This window comes from Orcinus orca, chromosome 19, assembly GCF_937001465.1.
Source record: "Orcinus orca chromosome 19, mOrcOrc1.1, whole genome shotgun sequence".
Classification (NCBI taxonomy): domain Eukaryota; kingdom Metazoa; phylum Chordata; class Mammalia; order Artiodactyla; family Delphinidae; genus Orcinus; species Orcinus orca.
The window spans coordinates 13,654,978-13,675,228 of NC_064577.1; the positions used below are offsets into that span (position 1 = coordinate 13,654,978).

Consider the following 20,251-nt stretch of genomic DNA (forward strand, 5'->3'; position numbering starts at 1 on the left):
AAATCCCAGGAGTCTGAGGTCTTCCCCCACCGTGGAGTCTTCCAGTCTTTGCTTTCCCAGCGTTTGGCTTGGTGCCCCTGTGGATGCTTCCCAGAGGCGGCCCCTCTCTGCCCATCCACCCCTCCTCCCACCACCAAAGGATGGTCCCCTCAGCCCCGCTCCAACCTGAGAGGAGGCAGAGCCCCAAAGAGAGCAGGTCAGGACCCCAGGCCCGGGGCTGGGGCGTGGCGAAGCTAGACCTGGAGCCCAGCCCTGGTGCGACCCCAGGACTGGCTACCCGCGGCCCTTCTTGCCCCAAAGCTGACGTCTCTGTCTCTGGCCACCTATCACATTTCAGTCGTTTTCCCAATGCCGTTGTCCGTCCCCCACCTCCCAGCCCCTACCAACCCTCCATCATTCTGGCCTAAGCACCTCTAGCATCCCAACACCCGACAGCAGTAATAACATAGAAGGTCATCTTGCTGACCCTAGGCCTGCCCTGCCTCAGCTGTCCCTCCTAAATGCTGGTGACGCATCCCGACCGGCAGCCTTATCCTGAGGTAGCCTGGGTTCCCTGGTGATCACGTGATCCTGGACATTTTGCTTTTTAAATTCAGGGATATATATATATATGCAGACATGTACCGTGTGTGTTAATTTCGTAAATGGCTTGGGTTCAGGGAGGAAATTTGAGCCCTCTTTCATCTGTAAATATTAGAAAAGTTTGAATCAGCAGGTACAATTATTAGTGCAAACAATGTACCCTACACTTTCCAAGATTTCACGAATCATTAACTGTTTTGTTTAAGAAACACTAAGAGAAACACCCACCAACAACAAGGATGGCAGGTTTGAATGAATTTTGCTTTGAGAATGTAAGAAGAGGCTTGAATGAGCCGGATGCCCCGGGGCAGAAGTTCTCAAGATGTGTTGCACCTTAAGCAGCTGTGCCTGGGCTCCTCTTTGGACCAATTAAATCCAGGGAAAGGGCTGATTCTGATAGGCTGCCAGGACCGAGGATTACAGCTCTTCTGTGTTGCCAACCTGGGAACCGCTGGCCCCATGCAGCTATTTAAAGTGAAATTAATTCAAATTAAATAAAATTGAAACTTCTGTTGCACAGGCCACATTATAGGTATTCAACAGCCATACGTGGCTAGTTGGTTGCCATACTGGACACTGCAGATGATAGACTATTTCCTTCATTCCAGAAAGTTCAGTTTCACAGCGCTGCCCTAAGGAGTTGCCAAGTTCAGCTTTTGTGGCTGGGGGCAGAGTGGGCAGGTCACCCTTGTGTAAAATGGACGTGGTTTTCTGAGGTCCTCGGCAGGCTGATGGCCACAGTGGGAGTGCGAGTATTTGGGAGTTGGACCCGTTACGGTTCCTGTTTTTCTGCCGGGCTGTCACTCTATAGGGTCGAGAAGCTTCTGGAAGTGTGTCCTGGGAAAGTCACGTGGGAGACACCCAGGGGCCCAGGGCCATCCTCACTGGGATGCTGCACGTCTCCCACAGGTGGTGGGCAGGTTGGGGAATTGTTTGGGGCCCCAAGTGCCGAGAGAATGGAGGATCCCGCAACTGCCCCTGAAGCCTTTATTCCCCGCGGGGTGACCCTTTTGGCCCCCTGCAGTTAACCCTCCTCTGGGACGTTGAGTTTCTCCTTCACCCCACAGGCCACCACGGCAAAAAAAACCTCAGGGAAGAAGGTGCGGAGGTACACGGCGGCCTTGGGGATGGGGTTGGCCAGGAAGACCTCTTGCTTCTTGCGTCTCACCGTGCGCATCACCTCCTCCGCCACGTCCACGGGGTGCACACCGTAGGTCAGTCTCCTGAAAAAGACTGAAAAGCCCCCAGGAGGGGCAGGGCTTATAGCCTCGGGGGGAGGGGTGTGGTCAGAGCCCCCCCCCCCCCCCCCCCCGCCCGGGATGGGGACGGGTGTGCGCTTCTGGAGTCCCAGTCTCGGGACCAACTCTGCCGTCTGCTAGCCGTGCGCCCTGGGGAGGCACTTTACCCGCTGCGCCTCAGCTTCCACATCTGTAACGGAGGCGCAGTCTCCTGCCCCGTTAACATCCCAGGATGGTTATGAGCCGTCGGAGGGGATGAGAAAGAGCTTAGAAGATAGGAAGCTGCCGGATGTATGAAGGGGCTGTTGTTTACAGTTGTTGCGAAGCTGTGTTTGTCCAGAGCCTCCTGGAACCTCTTGCCCACGTCTTTTTTTTTTTTTTTGCGGTACGCGGCCCTCTCACTGTTGTGGCCTCTCCCGTTGCGGAGCACAGGCTCCGGACGCGCAGGCTTAGCGGCCATGGCTCACGGGCCCAGCCGCTCCGCGGCATGTGGGATCTTCCCGGACCGGGGCACGAACCCGTGTCCCCTGCATCGGCAGGCGGACTCTCACCCACTGCGCCACCAGGGAAGCCCTTGCCCACGTCTTGATTCATCTTGATTCCCTAATGTAGATAGAGCCTCGGGCAGGGGGTAGCTGCTCTGTGTAGAGCATTCTAGAATACTGATAGGTGCATTTACAGACCACTCAGGGTGTGCTGGTTGCTGTTCCAACCCCTCTATGAGCTGGAACTTTCAGTCTTCCTTATGAGTCTACAAGTTAGGTATTACCATTAGCCCTCATTTTCCAAAGGGGAAACAGAGGCAGAGAGATGAAGGGAGTTGCTTAATATGTGACTGAGGCGAACTTCACATGCAGGCAGTTAGGGCCAGACTCTGAGTTTCTCTGTGCTGCCTTCTAGAGCAAGGGGAACAGGAAGTTCTCGAAGACCAAATCCTGGCTATTCCACATGGGAAACTGAGGCCCAGAGGCGGGCAGTCCCAGTGGCCAAGGTCACAGAGCCTGTGACTGACGGAGCCCAACCTGGCTTCGGTCTGCTGATTGCAGGTTAGGATTCCATCTACCTGGTGCCTCAGGACCTAAGTTTTGGGGTCCCTCCCCACTGTTAGCTGGGTGCAGGGGCCTCACCGTCCCCAGTCTCATGCTTCAGGAACACCCCCCTGGACCCCCCCCTCCTCCAGAGCCCTCCGCGGCCCCTGTCCCTCTGGCTTCGCTCTGAAAGCTCACATTTCCAGATGGAGTCCTCCCAGTTTCCTTGGCCTGGATGAACGCGGTAGGAGCGGATGAAAGAGGGGCTCACGGTGCTGACGATGACGTCGTATTCCTCCACCTCGGCCCGCAGGCAGTCGAAGAAGCCGAGCGCTGCGTGCTTGGCGGCGGCGTCTGGAAGAGAAACCATCCGGGGGTGGGCGTGGGTCCCGCTGTGCTTCCCAGCAGGGGCCTTGGGGACACACATCCCTGCAAGCTCCGTTGGGAGAGGCCTCCAGTCACCTGCCCCTCACTTCATAGATGAGAACAGAGAGCCCTTGTGAAGCAGTGGACAGATGCAGAGATGAGACGGAATACAACTTAGCCACTTGCCCGCTGTGTGACTTTGGGCAAGTGACTCATTTTTACCTAAAGAGGCTCAGTTTTCTTATCTTTAAAATGGGCATAATACACAGGGAACTATATTCAGTATCCTGTGATAAACCATAATGGAAAAGAATATGAAAAAGAGGATGTATATGTGTAACTGAATCACTTTTCGGTACAGCAGAAACTAACACAACGTTGTAAATCAACTATACTTCAGTAAAATTAAAAATCGATAAAATGGGCTAAATAAATAAATAAAGTGGGGATAATATCACCCTATCCAAGTGAGAAAATGTATATAAAACATTTCAGCCGGGAAGGCTGATTCCCTGAGAGAGTGATTTCTCCAGGGTCCTGAGGCCATCAGGGTTAAGAATGCAGGAGCTAGGACTTCCCTGGTGGCGCAGTGGTTAAGAATCCGCCTGCCAATTCAGGGGACACGGGTTCGAGCCCTGGTCCGGGAAGATCCCACGTGCCTCGGAACAACTAAGCCCGTGCGCCACAACTACTGAGCCTGTGCTCTAGAGCCCGGGAGCCACAACTACTGAAGCCCACGCAGTGAGAAGCCCATGCATCACAACCAGGAGTAGCCCCCGCTCTCCGCAACTAGAGAAAGCCCATGGGCAGCAATGAAGACCCAACGCAACCAAAAATAAATAAATAAATTTATCCCTGTTAGTTGGAGGCCAAAGGGCCACTTGTGTTGCCCACACCACATTGTATCATGTCACTGCTGTGTCCCCAGCACCTGGTTCTAGGCGTTCGATTGCTGTTTGTTGAATGAATGAAGGCAGCGAGCAAGTGGAAAGTAATCCACCTGCTGAAAATGACATGTATGTTTGTGAGTAGGAGGAATAGTGGTGAGGTTCTAGATGGGCTGGGGCAGAGACGGAATGAGGTACGTGGCAAAGACTGCCCTGTGCAGACCCAGCTCTCTTCGCCCCATCCTGGGCCCACAGGCGGACTACAATTCCCAGCATCCCTTGCAGTGAGGGGGTAAGCATGTGACTGGCTTCTCTACAACAGGATGTGAACAGCGCTGTATGGGCACGACGCCCTCTTCTTGCCAGCAGGAACCCACGTGGGGTGGGAACTAGCTTTGACCACGTGGAAAATGATGGCAAAGCTGTGACTTGGCACGACTCTGCGCCCCCGAGTGACCGCGTGAGGAACAGTGATGCCCGCTGAGCTGGGCCATCCCATTTAGACAGTTATACGGAGGAGGAGTAAAGGTCTTTACAGCACCGTCAGCTTAGCCTAACTAATGCAAACGAGAAAAGGAAAGTAAAACACTATCAGGGGAATGTGATGGGCTGAATTGTATCCCACCCCCAAATTCATACGTTGAAGTCCTAACCCCAGCATCTCACATTGTGGCTGTACTTTGAGATAAGGGCCTTTAAAAGGTAATTAAGTTAAAATGAGGCTGTTAGGGTGGTGCCCTAATCCAGTCGGACTGGTGTCCTTATAAGAAGAGCAGGAGACGGCAGGGGTGCCCACACACAAAGACCATGAGAGGACCCGGGGAGCAGGCCATCAGCAAGCCATGGAGAGAGGCCTCGGGAAACATCAAGTCTGCCCACACTTTGATCTTGGACTTCCAGCCTGCAGAGCTGTGAGAAAACACATTTCTGTCGTTTAAGCCACCTGGTCTTTTTTTTTTCTTTTAATATTTATTTATTTATTTGGTTGCACCAGGTCTTAGTTGTGGCAGGTGGGCTCCTTAGTTGCGGCTCGCCGACTCCTTAGTTGTGGCCTGTGAACCCTTAGCTGTGTCATGCATGTGGGATCTAGTTCCCTGACCAGGGATTGAACCCAGGCCCCCTGCATTGGGAGCGGGGAGTCTTAACCATGGTGTCGCCAGGGAAGTCCCTGGGGTATTTTGTTGTGGTGGCCCCAGAAGACTACATCAGGCCACCCCACCCACCCTTTCTTCATTCCTCTCTCCCTCTCACCTTTCTACCCACCAGACACTTACTTACCCAGCTCCGGCTTCGTGCATGGTACTTTGGGCCATAAGGAAACGTATGAGACACGTTCCCCCACCCTCCCACATCCTACCTCACGGGAGGTGGGAATGTCTCCAGAATTTTCCCAGTTGGGCCCCAGGAACATACACCGAGAAGTCCTTCTCCTCCTTGGACTTTTTAGAGGAGTCTCACCTTTGGAATTCTCTCTCGCGCCTCCCCTGGAATTGTGTCCCTTTCCTTTTCTCCTTCCTCCTTCCTCAGAACCTCTCCATCCCTCTCCCCTTTAGGGATGTGCACCCCTCCTTTCTTTCCCAGTTGTAATCGTTCCTGTCTCTCCAGGGGCATCTTTACAGTGAAGGGGGCATCTGAGCTGGGGCTGTGCACCCATGTCAGGAGCGTGACCTTGATCTGGCATTGATCGTATCCAGCCAGGACGTGTCCTGACCGCCTGTGAGACGTGAGCTTCTGGGGGCTGAGGGGAGGGCTTATCTTTATCTCCCACAGTCACCACCTGTGTGCTGTAGATGGTCAAAAATAGGAGCTGAAGGGATGAAAGAAAAGCCAACAGATGCTTTTATCTCTGGACCCTCTTCCCCAATGTAACCCCATGCCTAGTCCTAGACACACATCTCTTGTCTTACAAGACACATAACAGGGCTTCCCTGGTGGCGCAGTGGTTGAGAGTCCGCCTGCCGATGCAGGGGACACGGGTTCATGCCCTGGTCCGGGAAGATCCCACATGCCGCGGAGCGGCTGGGCCCGTGAGCCATGGCCGCTGAGCCTGCACGTCCGGAGCCCGTGCTCCGCAACGGGAGAGGCCACAACAGTGAGAGGCCCGTGTACCGCAAAAAAAAAAAAAAAAAAAAGACACATAACATAGGACGAAACATGTTTGTCTTAGCAACTTACAGGCTGTACGGAATGGGATTCCAAGCTTCCCTTGAATGTTATTCACTAACACGATTTGTCCGGTCCTCCGGGAAATCATGTTGGGGAGCAGCGCTGGAAAGCACAGGACAAAGAATCACGGTTACAAATCTGAGACTGAGTCAGACAGCATCAGGCAGAGCCCTTCCCCTCATCACGGGGGGCTCCCCTACCTCCCTGACAGTTAGATTACAGTGGGACACAGATGGAATGGACCCTGGTTACCACTCATCCAGTGTTTCCTAAGAGTGGGCTGGGCTCGACTGGGGAATTGCTGGGTTATTTTATTTTATTATTATTTTTTTTGGCCTCGCTGCATGTGGCATGCAGGATCTTAGTTCCCTGACCAGAGATCGAACCCAGGCCCCCTGCAGTGGAAGTGCAGAGTCCTAACCACTGGACCCCCAGGGGAGTCCCTGGGTGATTTGAAATGACCCATCCCTGTGCATGGAGTGACACTGATTTCAATAGTGAGAAAGGTAATCCCTTTTCAACTGTCCTATCGCTTCCAGTAGGAAAGTTGGTTCCAATGGGTCTTTAATACTACTCTTGCATGTGCTAATCTTTTTTAAAAAAAGAGAGGAAAGACCTCAGCCCTTTGTCTTGGGAGAACTTACTGCTTTGTTCTGATTTCAGGTTTTCTTGTATTGATGGAGAGGGAAAGGGGTTTTTAATTTATGGTAAAGATTTTCTCCTGAATTGAATTAACTTATAAATGAGGAAATTTAGAAAAAGATATGGAGTAAAAATAGCACAGATTGAATAGGGAGATGGCAGAAAATATCAGAAGACTTAAGTTTGCATTCCTCACCGTGGTGCCAGGGACCCTGAGCTCTCAGAGGTTGAGTGAAGGACACACCTTGGCTGGCCTGCTTGGTGTGTCCACAGCGACTGGGCTGGAGGAAACTGTAACCTCTGGGGCATCATCTTAGAAGCTCTGGGGAGTCATCTTTCTGCTCCCAGTACTTCTTTCCCTTCAGCTGTCACAGCTCTCAGAATCCCATCATCATGGAGACTCTGGCCGTAGAGAAGGCAGCTCTAAGATCATGCTTTCTCAGCCTTTGCCAAACACACTACTCCCTACATGTAGACGTTCTCCATGCTTATGTTCTCCCTTTTGTGCTTCTGCTTGGATAAACTTTATTTGGGGTGGGAGGAGGGCTTCAACTCTTAGATCTATTCCATGTCATCTCTAGCAACACCCCTAACCCCAGCTTCAGGTCTGCATTTGAACTTGACCCTTAGAAATCTCCACATAGGAACCACCATTTTACCTTTAAAAGGGAGACATCCTCCTGCCTTCCTGCTTCTGCAAAGGGATTGACAGTATTCTGGGTCTCTTGCAGATAAACTCCTTTTCAACCTTGGACCAACTGTCATGATTAGGAGCAGATCAACCACAAGGTCGATATAGTAAAAGATCTGCCGGGGGGCTTCCCTGGTGGTGCAGTGGTTGGGAGTCCGCCTGCCTATGCAGGGGACATGGGTTCGTGCCCCGGTCCGGGAAGATCCCACATGCCGCGGAGCGGCTGGGCCCGTGAGCCATGGCCGCTGAGCCTGCGCGTCCGGAGCCTGTGCTCCGCAACGGGAGAGGCCACAACAGTGAGAGGCCCACGTACCGCAAAAAAAAAAAAAGATCTGCAGGGGATGAAGACAATGGTCCAGAGATGTGGGATGGGATTGGAGGGGGGAGCCATGGATATGAGTAAGAAAGGAGGAGAAAAGGGCAGGGCTTGGGGAGGGCGCTTAATGGAGAGGAAGGTTGGAATATACCAGTCAGAGACTTTCACAATCCCTTTTCTTTCATCAACATTTACAGTCAGATGCTGAAAGCTTTCACCAAATAAGCAGGGATTTTTCTGAAAGAGGGGCTGGAGGCTCCGTCCAGAGTTGGGTGACTGTCTGGAAATATAACAGAGCCCCCCTCTCTAGCAGCCAGTGGGAAGGTCAAACTCACGAGACCTTTGGTCAGTGTGATGGGTCCAAAGTAATTGGCATCCATGATCTTTTTGTCGAGTTCCAGAGAAATCTTATGGGCAGGCCCCTTCACCTTCATGCTGGCGTTGTTGATGAGGATGTCCACGCAGCCATAGCAATCCAGGACCTCTTTGGCCACGTCCTGGACACAGCTGATGTCCGAGAGATCCAAGAGGACCAGCTTTGGGGTGAATGTCTGCTGGACCAATGAGAGAGTCAAGACACATGTGGGTACATCCCCGCAGACCTTGGGACCCTTCAATCTGAGAGCCACCCATCTTGAAACTCAGAACTCATGGAATGACTGCAAACAAATGATGAGGAAGAAGCAGAGATGACTCTGGGAGGAAGGAAATTGATGGAGAAAATGCATCCTTGGGGACCAGAGCAACAACAACATTCCCAACACGCAAACATGCAGTCATAAGTCTGAACTTCTGGTCAAGGGGCCGGACCTGAGAAATCCAAGTGGAGGCCATGCATTGATTCTGCTGGTGATGTCATTTCTTATAACACTTCTGAGCTCCTTTTTGGAAATCGCTTTCAAACTGGCTTCCAAGCCACAAGAGAATCTGCCCAGTACTTTGTAGCCACGTTTAAGTTTTGGCCAAAATCATACAGTCAACACAATTTTTTTGGAACACCATCTATGTGCCAGGCATTTGTGTTCAACCCTAAACATTTGATATCATCAGGATTCTCATGGGTTAGAAGGGATACAGATGGAAAAATTGATTTTACCATATGGTGAATGCAATCCCAGTGTTTGACAAACACTAGCCCTGAGATACGGCCTTAAAAAAAGGTTCCCTGGTCAAATTTGCTTGGGAAATGCAGACTATCATATGTTCTTCTTGGAGATAACACAATGCACATTTGCATAGCAAAGGCCCTGAAAAGTCCTGCAGTAAAGAAATTAGTCAGACAAGCTTGGCCTAACTCAGTATTTCCCACACAGTTGACTTCAGAACCTCATTTTTACTGCTTAATAACCAATACCTAATAAGATCCCAAGAAACATACCTTGGAGTACGTTGTGTTACCCTGGACGCTCCATCTCCTCAAATACCAGAGTTAGTTCTGAATGATTTTTGGCTATTTCCAAAGTCAAATTCAACATCAAGGGAAAAGATCAAAAAAAAAAAAAAAAATCCTGAAGAGAACTCTATGAAGGCAATGTCTTTTTCTTTTTTCCAAATAAATTCATTTATTTATTTATTTTTGGCTGCGTTGGGTTTTCGTTGCTGCGCACAGGCTTTCTCTAGTTGCGGCGAGCGGGGGCTACTCTTCATTGTGGTGTGCGGGCTTCTCATTGCCTTGGCTTCTCTTGTTGCGGAGCACCGGCTCTAGGCGTGCGGGCTTCAGTAGTTGTGGCACGCGGGCTCAGTAGTTGTGGCACATGGGCTTTGTTGCTCCGCGGCATGTGGGATCTTCCCGGACCAGGGCTCGAACTCGTGTCCCCTGCATCGGCAGGTGGATTCTTAACCACTGCTCCACCAGGGAAGCCCCTGAAAGCAATTTCTTAAACAATCCTCCAGAAATGCTTTGAAAACCCCAGCTGCATTGAAATGTATTCACCTCCTGTGTAACTTCATGGAAGGGGACTTCACATCCCTGATTTCTTTGAAGGAAAAAAAAATTTTTTTTTTTGGCTTGCGGGATCTTAGTTCCCTGACCAGGGATTGAACCTGGGCCATGGCAGTGAAAGCGCCAAGTCCTAACCACTGGACTGCCAGGGAATTCCCTCTTTGAAGGAAATATTATTTGAAGTATTATTTAAAAAATCAGCCATGAGTGTTTATAAACAGAGCCCATATCTGTGACATACCATATTTTCTGGATCCTCTTTGAGTCTGACTTAAATAGAATGGGCGGGGGGGGTGGGGCTCAGAGGCTAGAGGTACGATGAGGGGTCAAAATGAGCCAACTCCCAAGTTGGCAGACTTACCTGTGTCAAGATTACGTTTTCCCAGGACTTCCCTGGTAGTGCAGTGGTTAAGAATCCGCCTGCCAATGCAGGGGACATGGGTTCAATCCCCGATCCAGGAAGATCCCACATGCCTCGGAGCAACTAAGCCCCTGCGCCACAACTACTGAGCCTGCGCTCTAGAGCCCATGTGCCACAACTACTGAAGCCTGCACGCCTAGAGCCCGGCTCCGCAACAAGAGAAACCACCGCAATGAGAAGCTCGTGCACGGCAATGAAGAGTAGCCCCCGCTCGCCGCAACTAGAGAAAGCCCGTGCAGAAACAAAGACCCAACGCAGCCAAAATAAATAAAATTAAATTTTAAAAAATACATTAAAAAATTACATTTCTCCAAAGCAAAATTTCACCCAAATTTCATCGAAAGAGCTGCCCTGTAACAAGCAACGACGGCTAAGGGTGTCCAGGGGTTGCCCATGCCGGCTGCCAGAAGGCCTTACCTTGCTGGGGTCAGCCACACTGATCAGGGCATCGTGTAAACTCTGAAGCCTCTCCCAGTTCTTTCCGCACAGCACCAGCCTGGCCCCGCTGGTATGGAACACCCGAGCACACTCTGAGGGGAAGAAGGAAGGAGGACAGGACACGCTGTGCGTGAAACCACTGATGGGGAGCCCCTCCTTCTTACAAATTCAAGGATTCAAAGAATTCAAAAGCCTTAGAGCCATGAGTTCCTTTAGAGCTCATTGCATTCAACTTCCTCTGGAATTTCTTCTTGTTTCCAGCCTCAGCACGGTTGCCTCCTGTGAAGGGCATCTCACAGGGGTGTGAAATAACCCCTCCTCCATTGGGTAGTTCTGATTATTAGGACATCCTTTCTTAAACTGGACAGAAAGATGACTCCATCAAACGAGACCCCCAGAAGCACAGCTCTAAATATATCTCAATCTGAAGGGATTGGAGACAGCTGCCATGTATTTTCAGACCAAATGTCACTAGTTTCCTCCACATTTTCTCTGTGGGTCGATACTCCAGCCAGGGTTCTTTTTATTAAGAAAGGAAACCTGCCTGCTGTCTAGTAAGTTTTACTCTGGACGAATTTCTGACTCACTCAATGTCCCAGTGTTCTTTTTTTTTTGGCCATACCGCACGGCATGCAAGATCTTAGTTCCCCAACCAGGGATTGAACCTGTGCCCTCTACGGTGGAAGTGTGGAGTTTTAACCACTGGCCTGCCAGGGAAATCCCTCACCCAATGTTCTTAACTGGCAAGTTGTTGGTAGATACAATTATTCTTATGTGGCAATAACAGTGATATTTAAGAACAATAAAAGCTAACAGATGTTGACAGTTTACTTGCTTGGGTAGCTATTGAAAGGGATCCGCATATATTAGCTCATTTAATTCTCAATCATCCCATGCAGCAGTTTCTTAGGTTGGGTTCCCTAAAAGCAGAATCTAAGACAGGGATTCAGGCGGCCAGGATTAATTCAGGGAGAGTGTTCTTCAGAGAAAATCTGTCAGGGAGTAAGGGCATGGGGTAGGGGAAGGGGAAGGATAGAGTCTAGCTTTGGCTGGACCCAAGGAAGGCTCTGGACTGTAAACCCAGCTGCAAGACTGTCCCACCTGGAGGCAAGGGGACTGTCTTTTGTACACGTGTGTCAACCAGTCACTGATGGTGGGCTGCCTCCCTCCGGGGGTGGGTACAAAGGGCGTCCACTGGCAGAGGGCAAGTCTATGAGCCATGGCCACCAACACTCATAGGACCTGGGGATGGAGGAATCTAGGAGGGGCACCAACAACACCTACTACAGGGGAGTAGCTATTACTGTCCCATTTTTACACCAAGCACTGGTGACCCGGGCTGCCTGGGGATGCCAAAGGGTAGCTGGGCAGTACTGGGTGCCCACTAGGGGCTGGAAATCCTGTGTGCCATGGCTCTAAATGATCTTATGTTTGTGTGACTTTCTCCTGCAAGTCTCCACAGCTGGAGCAGGTGGAGAGAAGGGGGCCAGCTGGACAGGACAGTTGGCAGGGGGTTGAGAAGTGGGCATTGTGGGCAGGGGAATTGTGGTATTGGAGAGGGAGCAATTGATGTGCTGGACCATTCAGTCTAAGCCAGATGAGAGCAGAAGTGAAGGCAGGAGGGGCTGATGGAGAAGGAAAGGAGGAGGCTCTAGGGAGGGGAGGTCTCAGTGAGGTCTAGAAACAGATGTGGTCGGGGGAAGCTGTGGTCAGTTCTGCTGACAGACGGAAACTTGAATCAAGAAATAACTGTGTGGGGCTTCCCTGGTGGCGCAGTGGTTAAGAATCTGTCTGCCAATGCAGGGGACACGGGTTCGAGCCCTAGTCTGGGAAGATCCCACATGCCGCGGAGCAATTAAGCCCGTGTGCCACAACTACTGAACCTGCACTCTACAGCCCGCGAGCCACGACTACTGAGCCTTCATGCCACAACTACTGAAGCCCAGGCGCCTAGAGCCTGTGCTCTGCAGCAAGAGAAGCCACCACAATGAGAAGCCCGCGCACCACAACGAAGAGTAGCCCCCGCTCGCTGCAACTAGAGAAAAGCCTGTGCGCAGCAACAAAGACCCAATGCAGCCATAAATAAATAAATAAATAAAATTTATAAAAAAGAAATAACTGTGTGAACAATGTCACCTGGAATTGTTAGGATCATAGAGAATGGAAGATTTCTCTAAATGTAGGTGTTTTATTGAGAAAAGGGCTGTCCCTGATGATTCTGGCTGGCAAAATTCACTACAGATGTCAGTCCATCTCCAAGTGAATTCGATGCAGTAAATCAAGATCCCAGCATGTCTTGGAAAGTGACAGAAAGATCCTAAACTTTATTTGGAATAAGGTACACACTTTACTTGGAATAATAAATATGCAAGAAACCAAAGGACATTTTGATAAACAATAATGGGAGTGGAATATCAGTTATTAAAATATATTACAAGGGCTTCCCTGGTGGCGCAGTGGTTAAGAATCCGCCTGCCAATGCAGGGGACGCGGGTTCAAGCCCTGGTCCGAGAAGATCCCACATGCCGCAGAGCAACTAAGCCCATGCGCCACAACTAATGAGCCTGCGCTCTAGAACCTGCGAGCCACAACTACTGAAGCCCACGCGCCTAGAGCCTGTGCTCTGCAACAAGAGAAGCCACCACGATGAGAAGCCCGCGCGCCGCAATGAAGAGTAGCCCCCGCTCGCCACAACTAGAGGAAGCCCGCGCGCATCAATGAAGACTCAACGCAGCCAAAAGTAATAAAATAAATAAATTTATATAAAGAAAATAGAGCCGAGTATTCATAAGAATTTAGCATATGGTAAAGTTAGCACGTTGAATCAGCGGGAAAAGAACATATTATTTAAAAGAGGTTTTTGGCCCACTGGATAACTATTTGAGAGGGAAAAAATCTAAGTACAATATACCAAATGTATTAAATAACTAAACGTAAAAATAGAACCATAAAAGACCTAGAAGAAAATAGAGATATATTGCTTTGGGGAAAAATCTTTTAAGCACAGAACTGAAGGAAGAAATAATACAAATTATTTACAGGTTTTTATCCTTAAAAAAAAAATCCTTCCTTACAGAAGAAAACATAAATAAAAATTAAGAGGGAGATAAATTGAGGAAACCTATTTATAATACATATGGTGGAAAAGGGGTTCATTTATTTAATCCACAAAGAACTCTTGTAAATCAATAAAGGCCCTAATAAAGAAATTGGCTAGTGAGATGTGTAAGCAATTCATAAAAACACAAAGAGCTAATACACAGAAGATAGAAGTTCAATGCCAATAATAAAGAAATGCAAATTAAAAGATGACAATCAAAACAAAATTGGTAATAATCACATATTCACTGCTGGTTGTAGTGTATATTGCTACAGTCTTTTGGAAGAAAAATTAAAAGAATCCTTAAAAGTAAGCATGGCCCAGTTATTTTATTTATGGGCATTTATTCTAAGGAGATAATTAAGAATGCATGGAATAGTTAAAATATTATTTATCTCAATATCATAATAATAAAGAGTTGGAGATGTTGGTTAGGTAGATGATGGTGTATCTATATATCAGTTATTTCAAAGGCTTTAAAACTGATGTTGCAGAAGTGGGTCTACCAACATGGAAATCTCACAATATAGTAAGTTTTTTAAAAAAGATTCAAACAGTGTGTCTAACACAGTGCCATAACACTTGACTCTGTGTATTATTGGTTGTTAAATTGCACCTATGATTATGTAACAAGGTTTAAAATTGGGATTTCCAAGATCAGATATAAAATTCCAAAGTGACAGTCCAAGATGCAGATTTTCAAAGAAAATTACTGAAACCCTGTTTCATGAATACCCTTTACTCCTAATAGGATGCAAACGGATAAGGCAGAGGAGAGAGGGGACTTGGAAAGAGGGCGTTTGTGGAGAGAACACCGTTAGGTGAGTTTTTGCCCCTTATCTCCATCCTAGAGAGAAGAGAGTGACCATTTGAACACACACTGTGAGTTCCCTGCAGCCGGGAGCCCGGAGTGATGTCTGAGTTGCACCTGGGGAATCTCATGGGTGTCACCAACTATCCCAGAGCAGAGGGAGGAGAGCTGGGGCTGCCCCAGAGGTTGGTCTCTTTACTGAAGGACCCTCCCATCCACCACAACCACTTGGACCAGAGGTGAATCATGAGCTGGCTGGGAGCTCTTGAATTCTGCCCAAGAAGTCCTCTGAGAAGGGCAGTGGGACTCTAACACAGGGCGTACGTGCACAGACTGCCCCAAACCAGGGGTGGCACGGGAACTGAGCAAGGGGAGTGCACCTGCCCCGCGGCAAGTGCAGGTGAATATCCCAGGGGGCGCCTCTGAAGGACCCACAATAGAGCCCATGAGAGAAAGAATCCACTCGGTTTTAAATGTGTGCCAGGCATGGAGCTCGAAGCCGGCTTCTAAGAGTGTCAGTCAGCTGAGAATTTTTCCTGTCTTCCTTCTCTCCTCTCCTTCCTGCACCCCCACCCGCAGAGGGGTCAGAAAGAGCAGCAAACTGGCCGGCAACTCGCCCTAGCTGGGGGCAGGTATGGGAAGGGAGAAGGAAACTTGAACTTCAACGAAAACGGAGACGTTTATCAATGTATTGGACTGGGCACTGCAGTTTCTGAATCAAAGCTATGTTTGGGAATTTATCGTGACCAAAGGGTTTGGTATAATCTAATAGTGATCAGAAAAGCTACGAGACTGTCTGATTTTTTTCTTTTTAAATCAAGATGCAAAGGAAGACTTTCCCTTCTGCATGAGAGCCCGGGGTGGGCTGTCTCCCTATACCCCTCCCCCCAACGTGTGCTTGCCCCCTGATGGTAATACATCTCAGCATCATAAAGTTGCTGGAAGGAAATGGGATGAAGAGTTCCCGAGTGGGTGGGGTTCTGGGTGTGTTTTCGGTTCTTTTTTCTTGAAAAATCCTCTTTAATATATGTAGTTCCTATAATGACACAATTCGCTAAAAGAAACTTCACCTGGGGGGGGAATGCCTAGCCTCCCCGCGTTTGGGCTGTAATTCTGAGTGGCGGCAGCAGCTGCGCCGGGTGTGGGCATTCGTGGAGGTCGTGTTTCACAAACCAGAGGGGCGTGGTTCAGTGAGCGGAGCGGAGTCACCCACCACCCCGCCGCTGGTGAGTGGTGAAGCCAGGAGGGACCCCAAGCGCTGACATTCCCCCTGGGTCCCTTGTTCCGCTGCTGACAAAGGAGCAGGTTGGGGCTCTACTGTCCCTGATGACGGGCACTCTTACAGGCTGGCCACTGGGGCAGGGTGAGGGTCTGTGGCCAGGAGCCAGACCAAACCCGTGGCCTTGACCTCCTTAGAGGCAGCCATGGGTGTTTGCTACCATCACCCATTTCCCCCACTTCTCTGCTGACACCTCACCTTTGCCAGGTGGACCCGGGAGGCTGGAGCCCAGTGGTGCATGACTGCTTTGGTGCAGCCCAAAGGCGCGCTCCCAAATGGGTCCTTTCTGCAAGGCCAGGCATTAGGTATAATACCCAGGTGTTCTTATTCTTTATCAGCTCAGCACAACCTATATCTTGTATCAAGCACGTGGACGCCAGGCTTGTTCTTTTTCACTCAGCAAACATATTAATACATGGAGCCCTTACTTCCATAGTTCCTCAAACCTAAGATGCCACCCGCCTGCAAGAGGCTTTCTGATTTCAGAGATATTAAAATGCACAAGGATGGCCCGTGACAATTGTAAGATGCCGTTGACTGAGAGACAATTAGCTCAATTTCAGAAACGTTTAAAGGGGAAAAACCGTGCATCTTAGAGGTGATGAAACATAGGCAGGGTCTGTGGTCTCTGAAACAGTTCAAGTACAGTGGTTAAGTATTTTGAGAGTCACTCTTGCTGCAGACACAATGAGTCCAAGGTGACCCCATCCCTGACTTGGCCGAATTGTGTGGGTTTGGGGTGAGGGTTAGAAGTCCTGATCTCTATCTGTCTGGTTTCCCTAGGAGACAGCTTGGAACTGGGTTCCTTGATGCTGTCCAGAGCTACCTGCTGAGTTCAGTCAGGTTCTGTGGGACTGGGCACGTACTGTGGGCTGTGTGTAGCCTACATCATCCGCTTGGTGCCCCTCACTTTTTTCTTGCCTTGGACCTGAGAAACGGAGCACTTTGAACCCAGAATCGCTGTGGTCAGCAGCATGTCCTGGCTAAGCGTTTCTTTAAGGTCACCCATGCCCAGCTTCTCAAGCTACTTCTAAATACTCGGACTTTATGTTTTTCTGCTTTGCATTTCTTTCTAGGGTGAGTCCGTAAGAGACAGTGACAAAGAGCAGTGACACAAGTCATGACAGAGACTAGACCATATTCCTCTGAAAAGGCCATTGTGCTCCTGAGATACATTTCCTGGGCACCTAATTTGTACAGTGTTTGCTTATAATAGAATGAGACTTTTAAAAATAAATAAAAAGACTACTAAACCAAATATACATCTCTCAGCAATAGATAGAAGTCCTGTCTAGTAAGACAGAAAGTCAGGACAGTTATAGAACAGCCTTCTCAACCAACAGGATCGAATCGACGTTTGTAACTCACTTCATTCATGAGCAGCAGAATGCACATGCCTTTCACACACCCATGGATCATTCACCAAGAGAGTCCGTGCCCCGGACCAACTGACAAATACCCAGATACGCCACTAACGGTAGTGTATTTCTGTGAGGAGCCGTGGGACCCAGAAATCAGCGCATTAGGGACCATCCAAAAGGGAGGAGCCATGGAGGTGCCAGGGAATGAAGGTGATGAAGGGGTCTCGGGCTGGCAGCTGTCCCGATGCTAGGTGGGCGTGTTCTGCTTGAAGAACGGTCTTCCCCAAAGACTGACTCTGCATGTCTCTGGGTGGGTGTCTTTGCTCCATTTCCCCAGGGCACCCACTACTCCCTGTTGTCTTGTGTCTGGTCTGACTGGCAAACGTGTGTGCCTGGTTTGTCCCCGTGGAAGATGGAATTTGTGTCCCCCTGTCCCTCGTGAGTGTTGAGTCTAGTGATTCTGGATATCCTCCTTGGGAACTGCTTCTGGGACCCACCTAGGGGCCACATAAGAACCTAGTTTTACTGCCTTACTGTTTCTTTTTTATCTCATGTGGTGAGCCCAGGTCGATCACCCACTGAAATGGAACCCATTCTTGAAGCATGCAGATGGGCTGCTGTTGGGGTGCCCAGGGGAAGGAGAATCCGGGAGAATTCCCAGATGGGAGGTTACAAATGTTCTCGTAATGGTAGCACCATGGGAGTGGGTGCCCAGCCCACCAGCGGGCCTCTTTGGAAGGGGCAGTGCTCATTTCAGGATATAGAGGACTTAACAGATACTGGTTGAGTGACCTAATGAGTGTTTGGCTGGTGGGTTCGACATTTGATTAAAAATAACAAAAACAACAGCAAAAATGATACCCAAACTATGTGACACATGGGGCTGCGCTACCATTGTTAGGGATGAGAGAGAATCTTAAAAACCTAAGGGCATTTACTATCTCTTATGTCACACATGCCGCCAGCAGAAGGGCCCTCTGAGACCATCTAATTCAGGAGTTGCAAACGTAAATGCCTTCAAGGCCAGGAGGTGATGTGGTTGAGAGAATCAGGCCGAGTGTGAGACAATAGGGATTAGTGGGGTGTGTGGCACACTGGTGTTTGCACGTTCTGCATAATTATCACCGTTGCTAACACTTGAGAGGTGCCCACTCTAGTTCCAGGCGCTGTTCTAAGTGCTCTCCATCTATGAATTCGTTTACTCATCACAACAGCATTATGAGGCAGAAAGTATTAGTATCCTTGCTTTCAGATGAGAAACCCAAGGCTGAGCAGTGCATCACCAGCTGGTAAGTGGGGGAGCCAAGACTCCAACCCCACCCCCAAGTTTGGCCTCATCACCAGTTCACTGCCCCAGCTGAGGGCTTTGCATTTCGAAGTTTCTAGAAACCCCCCTGGAGGCAAAACAAATCTGCAGACCGATTTTGGCCCTTAGACTGTGAGTTTGCAACCCCAGATACTCCAGTCCCCTCACTTCTCAGGCAAGAAAGCTGCAGCCTCCAAGAAAGAAGACACTTGCTGGTTAGTGACAGACGCTGGGAGAGAACACAGCCTCGATCCACCCCCGACCTGCCCAGCGGGCTCACCCACACGCCACCCTGTTGCCTCTCATCCTTCAGGGCAGGAGTGGGCACGAGAGGGGGCAAAGTTGCTTACCCTTGCCCAGTCCTGAGATGGCATCGGTGATGACCACCACCTTGTTCTGCACGGCTGACTTGGACCACAGGTTGGACACCTCCTGGTAGATGAAGAGGAGGCCGCTGATTCCCAAGAGCACCAGGGGCAGCATGAGGACAGCTGGGACTCCCATCTTGTGCTGGGGGAAAATGGGAAGAAGGAATCCGCTCTGCAAAGGGACTCTGATCGGGACACGGGGCAGGGGGAGGCCTGAGGCTGCCGGCTGCGCCCATGCCCCGAGCCCGGAGCCCGCTGTCCAGGGAGCCGGGCTCTGTGCAGACTCCCAGAGGGCTGCTTCCTAGAACACCTGGCCGGCACGCTAATCCCCAAACGGCCAATGAAGAGAGACTTACTCACGGTGTCTCCAGAAGCAGATGGAATCCGGCCTGCCCTCCCAAAGGTTAATTACAAATTTAATTAAAATGGGTCTGCATTTTTGGAAGGAAAGCCATGTGTTAAGGCCACTTGCCTGGGCCCTAATGGCTATTTATAGCTCTCTGTGCACTGCAGGGCTTGCGGGGTAAATATAGTGTCTCTTCTGATATTCAGGAACACATGCTGGCCGGGTCTGATTTCAGAGTTCCTGCCAAGCCTTTTAAAGCTCTCCCGGGTGCCTCACTATTAGAGATTCCTCTGCAGTTTGGGGCTGGGCATTAGGGATTGGGACCTGGGATTTCAGCACGAACACCCTCGCCTTCTCTTCCTATAACCCTCCCATCAGGTAGCTTCCATGTAGCTCAGACCGGTGTGGCAGTGAGCCGTCTGGCCTTCCCTTTCCGGTTGGGGGTGAAAAGCACAGAAAATCTGTTAAACGGAATGGAGCCTGTTGCAGAATGAAACACTTGGAAGTGTGACATGAACTATGGGAAAGAGCAGTTTGGAGCTGTTCCTCTTTGGTCAAGTGCTTCCACGTTTCTGAGCCTTAGCTTCCTCATCTCTAAAATGGGCACAACGGGCTCATCTTGCAGGACTGTTGGGAGAACAAAATAATATACGGCATCTCAACAACAGACTCTGAGAAGATCACTCTCATTTTCTTTAGTGATTGAGAATACTAAGACTGTGTCCCAAATGTTAAATATTTTAATTACTTAAGGAAACTTAGTAGGATTAGAAATGGAGAGAGATAGTAGCTACTATGGAAAACAGTATGGAGGTTCCTTAAAAAACTAAAAATAGAGCTGCCATGTGATCCAGCAATCCCACTCCTGGGTATATTTCTAGAAAAAAATGAAAACACTAGTTTGAAAAGATACATGCACCCCAAAATTCATAGCAGCACTATTTACAATAGCCAAGACGTGGA

General features: G+C 49.6%; 1 protein-coding gene across 2 annotated transcripts; it reads right to left on the reverse strand.

The window, feature by feature from the left end:
• Positions 1-1,552: 1,552 nt before the first annotated feature.
• DHRS7C (dehydrogenase/reductase 7C) lies at positions 1,553-19,429 on the reverse strand. Of its 2 annotated transcripts, none has more exons than XM_049702039.1 (7): positions 19,303-19,429; positions 18,925-19,084; positions 10,697-10,809; positions 8,257-8,467; positions 6,277-6,369; positions 3,047-3,202; positions 1,553-1,815 (listed from the first exon to the last, which is right to left on the reverse strand). In XM_049702039.1, exons 2-7 carry the CDS (start codon positions 19,076-19,078, stop codon positions 1,607-1,609), a joined length of 936 nt encoding a protein of 311 aa, XP_049557996.1. In that variant the 5' UTR covers positions 19,079-19,084; positions 19,303-19,429; the 3' UTR covers positions 1,553-1,606. The 2 variants fall into 2 exon arrangements, with proteins under 2 accessions (XP_049557996.1, XP_012387487.1); XM_012532033.3 differs by having other exon boundaries at positions 8,257-8,470.
• Between the last annotated feature and the right edge of the window lie 822 nt (positions 19,430-20,251).

Excerpts from the sequence above, each read along its gene's own strand:
- DHRS7C (XM_012532033.3), bottom strand. The coding sequence starts at position 19,078 with ATGGGAGTCCCAGCTGTCCTCATGCTGCCCCTGGTGCTCTTGGGAATC. Across the intron at positions 6,370-8,256 it reads ACCCATCACACTGACCAAAG|CGCTGCTCCCCAACATGATT; the intron begins GTCTCGTGAGTT and ends TGTGCTTTCCAG. Across the intron at positions 1,816-3,046 it reads GGAGGACTCCATCTGGAAAT|TCTTTTTCAGGAGACTGACC; the intron begins GTGAGCTTTCAG and ends GGGGCTTTTCAG.